Source organism: Chlamydotis macqueenii, chromosome 6, assembly GCF_036417535.1.
Source record: "Chlamydotis macqueenii isolate bChlMac1 chromosome 6, bChlMac1.mat, whole genome shotgun sequence".
In the NCBI taxonomy this organism is placed as follows: Eukaryota; Metazoa; Chordata; class Aves; order Otidiformes; family Otididae; genus Chlamydotis; species Chlamydotis macqueenii.
The window spans coordinates 26698078-26714277 of NC_141561.1; the positions used below are offsets into that span (position 1 = coordinate 26698078).

Below are 16200 nucleotides of genomic sequence, written 5' to 3' on the forward strand. Positions count from 1 at the left end.
GCACCCCAGCAACCCGTGCCCGTTTTGCATGGATGCAAAGGGTTCCACACTCAGCTGAGTACCACAGGGCCACCACAGCACTGAATGGTCACTAGCATTTGTATGGCACAGATGATTACCTGCTGCCACCTGTATTACCGTAAATCAAACTTGCATGTTGTTGATGTGGATCTGACCACTGCTATTTAACCTGGTTATCCTCCAGAGGCTTTCAGTTACTGACTGCTGATGACGTTGAATGCTTTGTATAACTCGATGTGACTGGGTAGTTCTCTACTGTCGTATTGAGTGAAGTTACTGATAATCTGTTTTATCACAGATTTATTATCTCGTTTACAATTCGATATTAAGGATTAATGTGGCTATCAGCATGGCAGAAAAGTTAAAAGTGTGCCAATTAGCGTTTATAAATCATTGAAACATTGATTTGTTTAATTAAACATAAGTAGTTTTTAAAATTAATGTTCTAATTAATAAATCACTCAGGAGAAAAGGAAAATCATCACTTTAAAAAACCCATCTTATAATAGTTCCACTTAATCTTGTAACATTCAATGAAATGAAAGTGAGGTGATGGAAAGGACAAAGGTTTAGTGGAGAAAAATGACAGTCAGTCACAACTGGAGTCCTCGTAACAGTGACCCTCCTCCACTTCTCCATTCACACTGATCAGGAAGGACCTGAGGCAGAGCTACTCCTGTTAATAAAATGCAATCGTCTACAAGAACTACACCTAGAAAGAGATGTGATACAAAGAGAGGAAAACAGTCCCTTTTTTCCTTTCTTAATGGGGAACTCCCTCATCATAGTACATTCGGTGACAGTTCCAAAGAATGCAGACAGATTGATCTTCTGAGTTTTCTGCTTTTTATAAAGGACAGAACAATGACAGCTAACATATTAAATTTCCATCTGAATAACTATGTAGCTTTTCTTCTTACTTCCTATCTCATTCTCCCAGACCCAATGCCCACCGGTGCTTACTTCTCCACCCCAGGAGTCAACAAGTGCTCTGGACACTGCTTTAGCCTTCTGTTCTCCATTCTCAGTACAGAAAGTACAGAGGTAGAAAAATCCAGCATGGAGAGTGCTAATAATGTTTTGATATATGTATAGTGCTTCTTAGAATACTCAAATAACCCTAATTTGGGAAGCAGGGAAAAAATGTAAGGTCCTGAGTATGAATTGACATTCCATTGAAAAGATCTGACCTTGGTTAAAAGAGCCTGTCTGGATCTGCTGCCATCAGCAGAGGTGCAAAAGTGAAAAGTGGGGATGCTACCGATGCTAATCTCCCTTCTGTGCCGAGTGCTACTGCCTCATACACAACACATTCACTCTTGACCATCTCAAGCATCACTTATACAGAGAAAAAGGAGGAGGTAGTGAGAAGAGAAAACAGAGACTGCTGTGCTACTTGCAGTTACGAGGCTTCTACACACATTGCAGCAATAAAAAAAAATCTTTCAAAATGTATCTACATTTAGATAACAGCAATGACAGTTTTATGGATTCCCTCCATTTAGAATGATACTGAATAATTTTATCACTGTGAAAGAAAAATGTGAAACAGTCTAATCTGAGTTTTCCCTTTGGAAAATGGTATTGCAGACTATTCCAATACTCAATGCCTGCATTGCCTTTCTTTTCAGTTAGCTTTAACATGGTGGCACAATCTCTGCAGAGGTACTTAAAGCTGCTGCTGAAACCCAATATTAATTCATTTCATCTCAAAGAGCCTGGACCCAAGTCTCACCACACGTTTATAGAAAGTCTGCTGCCCCAACCTCTCCTCATTACAGTGATGTAAATACCTGCAGTATACTTTTTAATGGGCAGGTACAGAAAAATCCCACCATATATGTCTTATTCATGTCATCTATGACATAGTTAAGAAATTAATATTAGGTCTCCTCTGCGCTTTATTAGAAGTATAAAATTCTGTGAAAGGGTCAGTGCTGACTTAAAAGACTATACTATTTAAATACTACATAGATAGATTTCTCACTATATATTAATATGTCTGGTCTTATGAAAGAAAGTTTTAAGAATATGATGACATCAGCCCTCTGTAATACATTTCAAAAGACCTAAAATATTCAAAATATCTTTCTATTATATTTAAATATTGGGAAAATAGGGAAAATGTGAGAATGAAATGTCATTAAATTTAAAGTATAAATCAAACTATTTAATGATGTAAAGTCAGAATGTAAATGATATCGTGACTGACCAGTAAAACCCTACAATGGAAGAAGGCTCAATGGGGATGGGCAAGGGCAATGTGCCCATCAAGCTCAAGAGATAACACAAGGGATGACTGACCAGAGCTGTTGACAATCTCAACACAAAGGGGAGCAGAGGGTGGCCTTTGGTTTAGATAAGCACTTATGTCATTTGAGTGGATACACTGACTATATCACAGTTGAGGGGACCAACCAGTGGTGCAGATGTTTCTTCCCGAGTTCATTAGAAGAGTGTGACTGTCTCCCTGAGTTACCCAGGCTAGCACGGAGGGAATGAATACATGGCTTGGCCCAATATAGAGTATAAAAATGAAACAACTAGCAAAGGAATTTTTAAGAGAGCTATGGGCTTGAGCTGGCTTCAACCCATGTATGCCTTACTGGTCACTGGGGACACCCAGTGTTGTGAAGGTGAGCATATTCAGGAGACAAGTAATGGGAATCACATCGCCATTGTGCTTGAGCCATGTATTGCAATTTCTCTGTTTTGCCAAGCGTAACTTACATTTGTAGAGTGCTTTCAGTATATGATATGTCACTCTGCTAATTCAGAAATCCCATGTAACATCAACTGTCTTCAAACAGGTAAATTTGGTATTAAACATTACAACCTTCACACACGGAATATCTAAAAGAACCTGGTCAGAGAGTATGGGACTCTGACACTAATATGCTACAGAAACCAGGCAAAACATTCATCGAGCTCTCCATTTACCTGGCTATCTATCTATGCTGGAAAATGAACACAAATAATCACTGAAGGAGACGGATGAGAGTAAATTCAACATACCACACTGAACAGAAGTTCACGTAAAATGACACTTAAAAATGCCTTCAAATATCAGAGACCTTTAAAAACAACACCCAACCAATATCTTTATTCTCCGCATAGTAGCACTCTACTAAATATTTGTGATAGTGTAACTCAGAAATTCAGCTTCGTCTTGTGATTTTCTGACTTGAGGGACTAAGAATTATTGATGAGAAGATCCATGAGCCTAAAAGAAATACAAACTTACTTTCTGTAGGCTTAAGTTGGCTGACCAGGGATGCACATTTCCACTGGAAAATTTTAAGGATTCACAGGTCTAAACATGCGAAAAGTCACTATTCTAGAATGCAGAATCCAAAGAATTCTCTGAATTTCCCATGACAATAGCATTTTGACAATATAATTTCCTGTGACAATATAATTTCCCATGACAATGGCAAGAATTGATGACTAGATTTGTTCACAAACTGTATTAGATGAACAGTTTTCAAACTAATTTGAAGACCTGTTCAGAACAGAATTTTGCAATGGCTGGGCATGTGTTTGATGAACGGCGTGAGCAGTAGCCTCTACTTTTTACACGCTCTCGCTAGCAGGAAAAGGCACAGTTTGTAGTAAAGGAGGGTTCGGAGAAAAATCCTTTCAGTTCCGTTTAATTTCCAAAGATTTTTATTCAGCATTTTAAGATTTTCAGGCACAGATGTTTAATTTCAGTAGAGAAACTCACATTTCTATACCAAAACTTTATGTAGCAATCAGCAGCAACCGAGATGTGTGCTGCAAAGCCTACAATGGCTCAGAAGTATGTTGGGGAATCCTAGTAAGGGAGTATTGGCTCATCACTCAGCTTCTGGAGTGGCTGCTTCTGTTACTGTATTATTAATCACTTTATACAGTCATGTCTCCTGCTGTATTCCCCCCCCCCCCACACCCCCTTTTCCATAACTTATTTGTCCATGGTTTAAGTATCACTGCCTCTTTAGTAATGCAAGAGCTGAGCAATGTCCTCATACGAGCTCTGGCTTTTAGTTCAGGACCTTACCAATACTATTTAATTCCACAAAATAATTAAATCAATCTCTTATATCTAGGTTATTATTTAGCTGAACTCTTTTTTAATATTGCCATCACTGGTGAAAGAACATCCTTGGATTGGTGGAATTCATGTTATTAAATCTTTTTTTACCATCTTGAAGAAAAACACAGCTTCCAGATCATGCTTGCCTTTGGAAATACACAATTACAAACTCAACCACTCCTTACCCTTTTTATAAATTTTGCAGTTTGAAGTATTAAAACACAAGGATTCGCTAGAAAATTCACTGACTTTGAAAATTAATGAAATGAGCTTTTTCTAAAATAAAAAATCTCTGTCTCATAAGAAAAGTGTAATGTACAGATTGACAAGGCAACAGAGTGCCTTGTCTGCATGCTAACTGCATGCTGAGCTCTATATGAATTCTCAAACAGCATTTTTCTTGGTCAGCCATCTAAAAACCCCCAAGGGCAGCTACACCACAACCGCCTTCTGCACAGTTTGAAAGATAAAAGACATAGCTTTTCCTAAAGTGTTCCTCATCCAGGAGATGGAAAACTTTTCTAAAGCACTTAAATGTAAAGTTGTGCTTTAATACAAAAATTAGTGCAAAAATTACACGTAAAAAAAAAAAGTGTCAACTATTAGACAACTTCAAATGATGTGAAATTAATTTTAGTGTAAATATTTTGATTTAGGACCCTAAATTAACCATCTGTTACTTCTGATGGAAAAAACCTTTCAACAACAAAAGCATGGAGCACTGGAATGCAGAACTCTAAAATAAGTGGGAGTTCTCCACAAAAAGTGCTTTTGAAAAATATGCCAAGTTATATACTTATGCCTTCAATGTTGCTGCTCAGACAACGCCATACTTCTGGCACAACATTGCAAGGCTCACTGTCATAAAAGCATTAATGGGCTTAGCATGTTAATTAGAAGTGAGGAAAGGAAGTTTAAATATACACCTTGACTATTCTTATTACCCTAATACCTCAAAGCTTATTCTAACAATAAACAAATTCAGAAGATAAAATTAAAATGTACAGTGTCCTCCTCTTACTTTGATAACACCTATTCCTATTGCTTGGGCATCTTGCCCTTGCTACTCTCTTATAGCCACCAGATACCACATCATAGTCAGCTTGTGATAAAACACTTAATTCTAAAAAAAAATATTGTGACATTACAGGAATTTTCTGGCTGCTCTGCTTGTACTGTGAATTATAGCCAGCAGAATGATCTTTCTGATTAAGAGAATGACACAGTCCCATACCTACTACAGTTAGCAAATTCCATCTATCTTAAGTCAATTCTAAAATTAATATTTCATTTAGTACAAAGGATGTGGTTTACAAAATAATCATCATATTAGGTGCCTAAACTAAGGGGAGTGGATTTTAATACCATAAGAATAATTACCTTTTCGAGGAGAAAATGTTAGATAGCTCTGTTTTGAAAGTTTACCTCACTCTCCAATAACAAACTGCTATTTAATTGGAAATACGCATCTTTAAATTACTTTAGAGTCATTTTCCCAGTTCAGCTAAAGGTCTTGGTATTTTATGTAAAAAATTTTCTACTAGATATCAAATAGCTACTAACATGAAGATGATATTTTTTTCTATCAAACAGTTTTTATTCTATGATTTTAGGACACTGCTGTTTCTACGCATGCCTGAAGAAACTGTCTTACACTGGTGCTTTGTACAACACCTTATTTTGATATTTTACATTACTGTCGATATTTGACAGGGAGATACCAGACACTGCTGCAGCTTCACCCTGGACAGCTTCCTTAGATATACTGGTGCTCTGTGATGAAGCATTACCATTCAGTGGGTCTGTACTCTGTGTTTCTTGCGGGGCATCGGAGAGATCTTTCTGGTTCGGATCAGAGTTACTGCATTTTTCTGAGTTGGATTCATCACTCAGAGGAGTGTCGAAAGAGACTACTTGTAGGACGATGGATCTGGGAGGACAGGTTGTACCATCGCTTCCCTGACTACTCTCATTTTGTATCCTTGTTGTCTCTTCCTTTAACTGTGCATCTGTGGAATTTCTGCTTTGGTCTTTTTCCTGTTCACCAACATTTTTCACAAGTTCTTCTACAAAGAGGGAACAAAATATGTGAATTAGATAAAAAGGATACGCCACAATTGATTGATTTCAGAGTAGTGACTGACAGAGCTGCACATGGGAACACTGTGAACATGGACTTTCTGCATGAGGACATGTGCACTGGTGTGTTTAATATGGGTCAGATTCTGCTCCTGATTACATTATTGCAATTGAACCACAGTGTCCACTTTCGGGTTTGATTTCTATTTTGTACCTTTTTTTTTTTTTTTTTTGGCCATAGCACAGAATAAGGAGCATCATCAGACACATTGTAAACTGAAGGGTGGGAGCACAAGGACCCCATGCTGCAGGCATGTCCCCCAGCAGTGGTGCTTACCACCACTGGACTGGGAGGACCAGAGGTCATCAATTCTGCACCAGAGAAAGGGCACGGAGGGGAGCACTTTGCTGGGGATGGGGGAGGCATCAGAACTGAACTGAAGCCCTGAAGGAAGTTGTCCTATCAGCCTGGAAAAGTAAAAAATGTCAGCTAACATAGAGGTTCAGCTGGGACAAGTTATAGAGGGTTACACACATGCAATCCAGTACTGCTGCCATTACAGCTAGTGGCACATACAGGATGGGAAGGAAGAAATACAGGGGAAATCGTGCTTCAGGGGACAGCAGCTACAGAAGAAAATAATGTTTGTGGAAGGCTCTATTCCTTGTTCTATTGCAGAGACTTGACGAACAGTGCAAATGAAATGGCCCGGAGTAAAAGAAGACAGAATAGAATAGTACAGAGAGGTGGTACCAGGAGGAACTAGAAGATGAAGAAAATAGAGAACAGAAAACTTGTGATAGAGGGTGAGAAGTCTGATTAAAAATAACTATCATCTTCATGGAGGGCTTATTTATCTTGCTATTAGAATCTCTGTTTCATAAACGCAGATTTTAAAATCTGTATACTACTATAGAAGACAAAAACCACTATCAATTTAAGAAGTGAAAGCATTGTAGTTTGAACAACACCTCCACAAAATAGCTGCATGATACTGCATAAAACTTCTAACTTGGCTGTGCACACTGTATTGAGGAAGGAAAACAAGCACGGAGCTATTTATCGAGTTCAACTGGCAGCTCCCAGAAACTCTGGTTGTGACTGATCAGTCCAAATCCAGACCAAAAGTGATTGCATATGACAACCAATATATATTTGAATCCATAATCGCAGTTCTACCACAGTTAGTATTTCGCATCTTCATCATCTCACTTTTCCAAATCTGAAGAAAGCTCCTCTGAAGTACATTTTGGCCTGTGAATTGGGATGGAAAGGAACACTGCCAAACCTGAATTAATATGCAGAAGCATGGAATAGTTAAATAATCTCCTTCTTTTGTCAGTTCTTACACTTCTTGTCATACTTCAAAAAAAAAAATCAAGAACTTTCAAATTTGAGCAATTTCTAAATTGTTAAGCCAGTTTTTTTTACAAACTTTAGAGACCTGCCTGTTTTAGACTCCAAATAGTCTGAAACTTGGGCAGGTATTCTTTTTCTACAGAGTTCAATGCAGCTCTTACAAAGAAGTGGTTTGGTTAAAGACATTATAGCATCATAGAATCATTAGGGCTGGAAGGTACGCAACTTCAAGAAAATTTGATGTTCAATCCAGATATGTTAATTAAAGCATCTGTCACTCATGATATAATCTACCTGCCTAAGGCTTTTGTCCCAAGAAACTGATTTATGTGCCATATTTGCTTCTGTATGGTAGAGCTACAAGCATTTTTTTCCTTTACTTTATAAAAAAAAGCCAAAGAAATGCCAAGATAAAATATTTCATATGCTGTTCAGATGCCTCTGTAAGCAGAGGAAAGCAAAGCTGAACTACAATCACACATAAAACTGTAAAATTAGCTTAGCTCACACTACAAAAGGTGGCTTTTTAAACCTGAAAGCTGGTAAGAATAGATAGTATTTTTCTCACAGAATGGTGTTTTAGGACAATGCTAACCAAAATTCAGATTTGTCTTGGTGTAACTGAGTGGCTGACCACATTATTCTCATATTAGAAAATCTCAGAATATTCATACAGGCAAACCCCACTACTATTTTTTAGTTCATAAAGCTGAATATCTAAACTTCAATGGATTTCCTTCACTCCCTACCGAACCTAAAGTGGCAAGTGAAGATTAACAGTTTAATCAGAACAATGCTGATTAACTTCCATCATGCTGGTCTCTTTTTTCTATGACTGCCCTTCAGATGAACTCAAGCATGTTTGTTTCAGGATATCTAAAACACAGCCAAACTCTAGCTGAGGTCTATGCATATCTGATTGATGTAGCTTTGAAATGGGGTATCTCTGCACCAAGTTACACCGGATAACAAACAGTTAAATGTCATATCTATCACATTTAAACTGGTGCGATACTATTTATTCCACAAGTCAGTAGAAAAGAATATGTGAGAAAAACAGGACCTTTTCTAAGTATGAAAAATACCGTGGAATTTTAAAATCTGTGGAGTTAAAACTACTGCTAAACATTAGTCTTTTTATGCTGATAATCTCTGATTACCATTCCATGGTGATAAAATTTCAAAGCCACTCCCAGTTAAATAAGCTTGAAGAAAAGTATCTTCTCCACTTGGGAAGAGTTTGTTCAGGGCAGCTAGGAAGTGAGGCTAGTATTTGTGATTGAGACCAAGAAGTCTCAAGTACAAAATCGTCTATGATTATATCACAACTTTAATTAAGACCCCCAATTCTTTTTCTTGGTATTAAGTCTCTCATCTGCTGGATGTCTGGGTCTATGTTCTGACTTGCTTTGCTCCACTCAGCTTCAATCCCTATGAAAAAAGATAAAAAATACTGGATTCTTACAGTACATCAGCAGCTTGTGGAATATGCTATATGTGCTGGAAAAATACAGATTTCTGCTTTCCATAACAGCTAATAATTGTACTCTATATTATACAGTACCTTTATATTGTGTATCATAATTGGCATTTTCTATCATTTCTGCTGTCTTATCACTCTGATGAGTGATAAGAGGCTTAGACTGGGACAGCAACCGTATAACTAAAATTCAAGCAAAATATTGCTAAGTCAGTATCACTAGTGTAAGAGAAGTAGAGCTGGCACAACATTTGATCCCCAGTGTTGGACAGTAAGTATTGTAACAAATACAGCGGCACAGCCTCTGCCCCATCCAGCCACAAACCTCCAGGACCCTCCGAGAGCAGCAGGCAGGGCTGCTGCCCCTCACCCTGCACTGGGCTGCTGTGAAGAGCAAGTTCTTCCTCCCCTGTGGGCACACATTGCCATGGCCAGCTGGAGATGGAAATGGGGTATGTTAAATGAACAATGTACCTTGCCATTTGTAATACTGACAATATTTAATAAGAGTAAATAGATGGATAAGATTGATAAGATGAAGCAACCCTCTTGGCCCTCTAGAAAACTCCACTCTTTTTTTGGAAGGGGTCAGTTAGGCACTGAAAGCTGAAGGATTATCACATCCATTCAGATAAAGGCAGACAGAAGTGCATTGTGCAGTGCGGTGAACTCAGAGTGCGTGTTATTGCTGTTCCTGGATTTGCTCTACTTCACCTCAGTAAAAGTGCCTGGACCAGGTCTGTTTACAGATTTTCAACTGTTTGGTATTTTTTTTTCTTTACAAGCACCCAAGTGTTATTCAGCAAAATTTGTGCAAGCTCATCTGTAAAACAAATGGCTTCTCCTAACTGGTCTGTTACGGGCGACTCAATCCTACCCCTCTCTCCTGTACTCCTGCCCTAAAATCACTGTCCTTCATAAGAAGCAATAATGGCATTTGATATGTAAATATGGTAAAAGTTATATCTTTCCCCCCTTGGTTTAGGCTGGAGTGTTGGCAAAATAATTGTAATGCATTGTTTTGTTTGGAAAACTGGCAGGAGTTGTAACAATAGCCACATTTCAGAACAGTTGAAAAATTCTGGTCCTCAGTAATTTCGCATCTACAGAAAATGTGTTAACTAGCGAAGGTGACTTCTTTCCTCTCCCCTTTTCACCAGATACTACTCTTCTTTCATTAAGTAATCTCTTTTCTTTGGCTTAGTACGTCTCTGAAAACTGAAGTAAGATTTTTAAGTTCTTTTTTTTTTAATTGTTTGCTGGAGTAAATGGGAGCAGTGAATTTCCATCAGCCCAATGAATGGCTAAAGGACTAAAACTGTCACACGGCTCAAGCACCATGCCATAGGACTCTGTGGTTTCCAAAGTATCACTCCTCTGCTGCTGCAGAAGCTCTGGCGAGTCTGCGTTATCAACTACAACACTGATTTCCACCAGATCAGCTACATTACTGCCTGTGTATGGGGCAATACTTTAGGACATGGTCTACTAAGCGGTGAGGAAGCTTTCCTACATTTTGGTACTTTCTCTTCTGTATACATCTATTGATGTTGTTCTCCCAGCCTTTCTGCAATAGGAAACAGAGCATTTAACTACTACCATCCGCACAGTACAGAGCTTATAAGACACCTTTCCGTCTCCAGCAACTGCACCACTTGAGCATCTACTGACTTAACAAGACTGGGGAGGAAAAACACAAAAGCCATGTGTAAGCAGAACATCTTGAATCAGCTAATGGCAGCGACTGCCACAGCGCTAAACCCCAGTAAAGCAAATGTCTGCTGAATCAGATTGCTATTTTCATTGGCTGTGTTGAAAATAAGCTGCAATAACTTATCCTTACAGAAAGACATAATGACATTGAAGTATTAAGAATTATCAAACTACTGAATTAGAGAGGGAAGTTGTTAATCTTCACTAAGAGCTAAACTATTTGAGGAATCTGTAATGAAGAATGCTGCTGGATGTTATGGACTCTCTGTGTATATTACCACAAACCTAGGCTTGTCTGCCTTCTTTTTTACTGGAAAACAAAATTCCACAAAGCAGTGATAAAAAAGCAAAACCAGGACATGGGAAGAAATTACACCTTTCTATAAAAGACATGCTCTCACATTAGCCATTTTAAAGAGAAAAGGAAGAGACCAGCAATAAGAATCAAAACTTTGCAGAAAATGAGAGGACTGATCCTGGTGCCTCTGGGACTCCCGAGTAAGTTTAAAGACGCGTCCAAGAGTTCACAAACGACTGATTTTTCCCAACCAACCTGCTAGTTTCAAACCAAAGAATACATTGCAGTAACCCACAGAGTTTAGACACTGATTCTTTTCATTTTCAACTCCTCACACAAATTTCATCACAGATATAGGAATACATAAAACCACTGCAAACCACATAATCCGGTGGCCCTTGATGTCACAGCATTACGCCATATACAGAACGTAGCAAACTCTTATTAGCTATCAAAACTTTCTACTAGAAGACTTGGTCAAAATAATTTGTGAGTTTATGGTTTCCTAGGGTGGCTACCTCTGCCTTTTACTTCTTTTTCACTGTTTAGCTGTAAGCACAGGGGCTTGAAAGTGGGGACTTTTGGGATTGGGGCAGGAAGGACATGGTACTCTGAGCCTACTAGAGGGAAAAGGTGTTCTAAGTCATTGAGTTTGTCACATGCAGAGGTGGGCTGCCTCTCTGTTATATACTCCAGGCAGATACATGACAGGTTCCATTATCAGGTTCAGTTATCATTCCTTAGTTGGTGATTTGCCAGGTACTGACAATAAAAAATGTTTCTTGCTACTCTTAGCTCAACTTATTCATTGCACTTCCTCCGATCATGGTAAAAATTCTCCTTTCCCCACTGTTCTTAACACTTTTCCGGATTAGCTCAGAAACTGCTTATGACCTAAATGTTTTAGCATTGCAATTGAAATCACTGTCACTGGTCCTAGATGGGACTTCTTTAGCCTCCTGAATTTATTTTTCTCCAACAGATTAAAACAGTCCACTAGGACATTTCACGTGCCAAAGTGTCAGTCGGTTTCTGCGACTGTCACACACGTTCTCCCACTGACCACCCTTCCTAGCACCTGCTACATCACGTTAACACGCTATCAGATCACCACTCTCAGATTTTTGCATTTCAGCAGCTGTTACTCTCTTATCAGTGAGTCTGCAGAGAAAATCTTTCAGACAAAATGGAACCAAACCCTGTGGTTATTGTGACTGGAAGTATGCAGGACTAAAAGTGCCCGAGGGCAGCCCGCAGGTACCACGCAGAGGTCTTTCAGAAGAGACACTTGTTAGTCAAAGTTGCTGTCCACGGGAAAAAAAAAAAAGAAAAGCTGATCTCTCTACTGCAAAGATGCAGTAGTTATCATTTTTTTCATACTTTTACTATCAAAATCAAGCACAGGAGACTGAAAGCACCTTATTCAGCCTCACGTATTTTTCACCCCATCCCAATGCGGTCAGTTATCCCAGACATACACCTTCGAGCCATGCAGCACAGTGCACTGCCAAAAGGTGTTGAGGACAAGGTTTGTCACTGATCACTTTCCATACAAACAATGCAACCTTTATTCAGGTCCTGTAACAGTTAATTCTTCGGAAGAGTTACATCAGCATAAAATGGGAACAAGAAATAACATTGGTGTTGTCTTATCCTGGAGATGAACAATGTTGGCATGCTTCAGTGACAGGCCCATTGGACTGGCAGCCGGACCCTTGGTCTGTATGCTGCATTCCCTCATGTTATTACATGATCTGAGGTGAGTGTCCTAAGCTGTCTGTGCATCTTTTTGCTCAACTGTAAAGTGAAGATAATGATACTTATTTATCTTTGTGACTTTATTTACAGTGATATCTACTGAACAGATGGTAAGCATGATTACTAGTCCATACACTTTTACTTTGTTAAGCATACCTGAGCTTGACAACTACTGACCAACTTTATTAGTAAATCCCTAGAACATTTTTATAGAACAAAATAAGCATGTAGGCATAAGGAAGAAACATTGCATTTTTTAAACATTAAATCACTGTGCTACAATTTCTCTATGTTTTAAAAAGAACTGCATCATGAAGGATCTTATGCAACATTTAAATCTTTCCCAACAAGTTGTATGTTGCTTACAGCTTTCTCAGTAGGTCAATAACTTCCAGACCTTAAAATCCATTTAGCAAACATTTTGTCTAATGAAACAATCTCTAAGACTCATCTGAGCATCTTTACTGTCTATTTGCTACAACAATTACAATTGCAAATAGCAGCAGGCCTCACCACTGTGCACTGAAAAAAAAGCAGAGGATGGAATGGTCTCTTTATCACTGCGCTGAGTTGAATAAAGACAGATTATTTGGTGATTAGGGGTTTGGAATATTAATTAAACATCAAGGCTTTCAAATTAGAATCCCAGATGTTTGATCATTATGTTAATTCCCTGTAAACAGCATTCTCTGAAAGGCCTCAGAAACATTCCTCTAATTCTCCAGTGGTGAAAGGTTGAGGACCCTTAGGCTATCGAGCACTGAGTTCCTCTGCATCAATTATACAAGACATGGCTTTTTTAGCAAAATGGAGCCATCTTATTTAGTGAGCCTTCTGTTAAGGAAGTTCTCAAAAAGCTGCCTAGGTAGATAAATGCTTTCCTTACTAACACAGGCCTTTCCAAAACAAAGAACAATCTTCCTTGCACAAGTTGCTTGCTCTGAATCAAGTCTTTCAGGGAGGGGTAGCACCAGCAGCTGGACCCGCTACATCTGTCGGAAAGCTGTCCTGTCAACACCACCATCAGTGTGTCTTGATCTCCTGCTCTGGCCTGTCTAGGCATAGGAGTCAGACCATCTTCCCCAGCCCTCACTCAGATCTGCTTGAATGGCCTCCCAACCAGTGCTACCTGTGCAGCCTTATCCTGAAAAGGTGAAAAGCTGGAAGGAGTTCGAGTGATGCTCAGGCAATTATATGGACTGTCGCTAGTTTCCTTTCTATACTACTTGTGCACCTGTATTACTACATTTTATAGAGGCGACTTTTCCTGTGAACTAATCTGGGAACAATGTCTAGTGTTTGTGGAGCCCACTGACAACAATGCAGATGGCTTTCAACAGCACAAAGTACTGTTGTCATAGTCAGCTCAGGAAGCGTGTTTGGAAATCTATGCTAACAGCCAGTCTGCTTACTACCGTGGCATACTGCCCTCATAGCATGACCTCCTTCACACACTCAGCTCTTTGTAGTTTGTCATAAATTATCTACCTAGGAATAATGATAGCAATAACAACACTGGCAGTGATTTACCCTTGGTATTTCTTCCCTCGGTACATGCTCCTACTAACATAACGTATGAATAAAATACAACTTCATACACATGCTCAGAGCAATGTAACGACTTTTCATCAAGCAATAGAGTCAGAGAAGGTAACAGGAGATGCAGACATGACAGAACAAATTATCTGAAGTTTCAGGTCTCAGGTTATTCACTTACAAGCTTAGTCAAACTTGAGTGGAATCTGAAAGAAATTTCAAGTGGAAAGGGGATGTATTTCAACATTTTTAATTGTTTACTAGATGTTAACTCTGCATAGTCTAATTAAGGATTTTCAGCCTTTGCAGGGTGCAGCTTCAGAGCAGACATACAACTGATCTGGACCAGCTGGGGAAGGTTCCTTCTCCCATTATGTGGCAAGGAACTTACATGCTACCTCAGATAGTGCTCTACAGAGGGCTACGTTCACTTAGTGAAAACCTCTTTTCCAGCAGCCTTTAGTACCCACATATGGAGTAAATGCTTACACATTGCTTGCAAAAAAAAAAAATTCACAAAACCAATATAATCTCCCCACAGCTTTTATTAAAAAACTTACTATCTGTGTACTAACAAAATATAAATCTGTACTCAGAAGTATTTGGACTGTTCACAAGGCTCCTCTAGATTCTAAGCAAGAACCCTGAAGGTGTCCATGCCATGTTCCAGTCAACTGCAGATGTTGCTGTAAGTAGTCTCTTTATGGGTGCAGTTTTCTATACACTTCTTCATTGCTCTCACAGAGGTTCAATCACACAGAGCAGATACTGTCCATCAAGCTCTGGCCTCAACACCAGCTATTTCCACTTACCCATCAGTTTTCCTAATGCACATTTTGCTGCAATTCCATAACTCTCTTCAGGAAATATTTAGACACAATTTACTAGTCAAGTTGACAGAAGAAAAGAAGGGCATCCTAGAATACGTACAACTACAATCTCAATAAAGTCCAGGAAGTCTTGAATATTAAAAGCTGTGTTTTTCACAGTAGAAAGCACATCCAGAGTTTCCTGGATCTTGCTAGACATCACATTAATATTGACTCTATAGAGAAACTTCTTAAATCTCTTTCTGTGAGAAGCTTTGTCTTTTCAATACCTGTCAACAGCTGTCAAAAGCCCAGTAAAACTGGGCTAAATCTACCAGTAATTTATAGAGCACTACAGAGCACTGGAAATGAAGGGGAAAATATCTTTTTGATAGCCCTGTACACCTCCAAAATAATATACCAAAAAGCTGATGTACCAAAATCAACCTGGTTAATTAGATGTAACTGGAAATGGCAAACTTCCAGATAGCAAGTTCTCCATTCTTCTACATTGAAGGGCAACAGCCCTACAGCCCTCGCATGTAGGGCTGCTTGATTTCTGCAGGCTGTAGCCAAGTGGTCTTTGGCATCTTGATGGTCTGCTATTACTACTGATCATAGCAAATTAGCAGCTTTCTCCTTTGGATTAGCCAGTATTATTTGGACAATACCAAAAGAGGCAATCAATCATATGAAGCAGCTCACGAAGAAGAGACAATATTAGTTAACTCTCCTCCTGAAGCACCCCTTCTACCTAACTCTCAAGTCATTGTCCCAACAGATTATGGAAGCTTGTTCTTACTTAATATTCTTCTAATGAGAATATTCATTTGCAATTTATCACTAAATGAGATTTTAGCAGAAGTGGTTTTCTTTCTCGTTTGACACTCCTCTGGGAAAAAAAGATGCTGCTTTGGATGATGGGATGAAAGACAAGGTTGGCACTGAGTTCCAGGATACCACTCCCTGCAGTGGTATTGGGTCATGTACAGCAAGACCAGTCTCAGCAGTGAAACGTTACACTGAAATATTTCGGGTGCTCACTCAGAGACCACACAGACTGTGACAAAA

The 16200-nt window shown here is 39.0% G+C and overlaps 1 protein-coding gene across 2 annotated transcripts in view; it reads right to left on the reverse strand.

Moving 5' to 3' along the window:
* Nucleotides 1–16200, reverse strand: part of PDE1A (phosphodiesterase 1A) — a 160894-nt gene that overhangs the window by 5355 nt on the left and 139339 nt on the right. Inside the window, exon 15 of one of the 2 annotated variants that reach the window (XM_086751009.1) lies at nucleotides 5887–6162. The exons of the other annotated variant lie outside the window; for it this stretch is intronic. Within the exon in view, the coding sequence (XP_086607135.1) occupies nucleotides 5887–6162 (276 nt within the window). The remainder of the gene's footprint in view (nucleotides 1–5886; nucleotides 6163–16200) is intronic. 2 annotated transcript variants of the gene reach the window in all.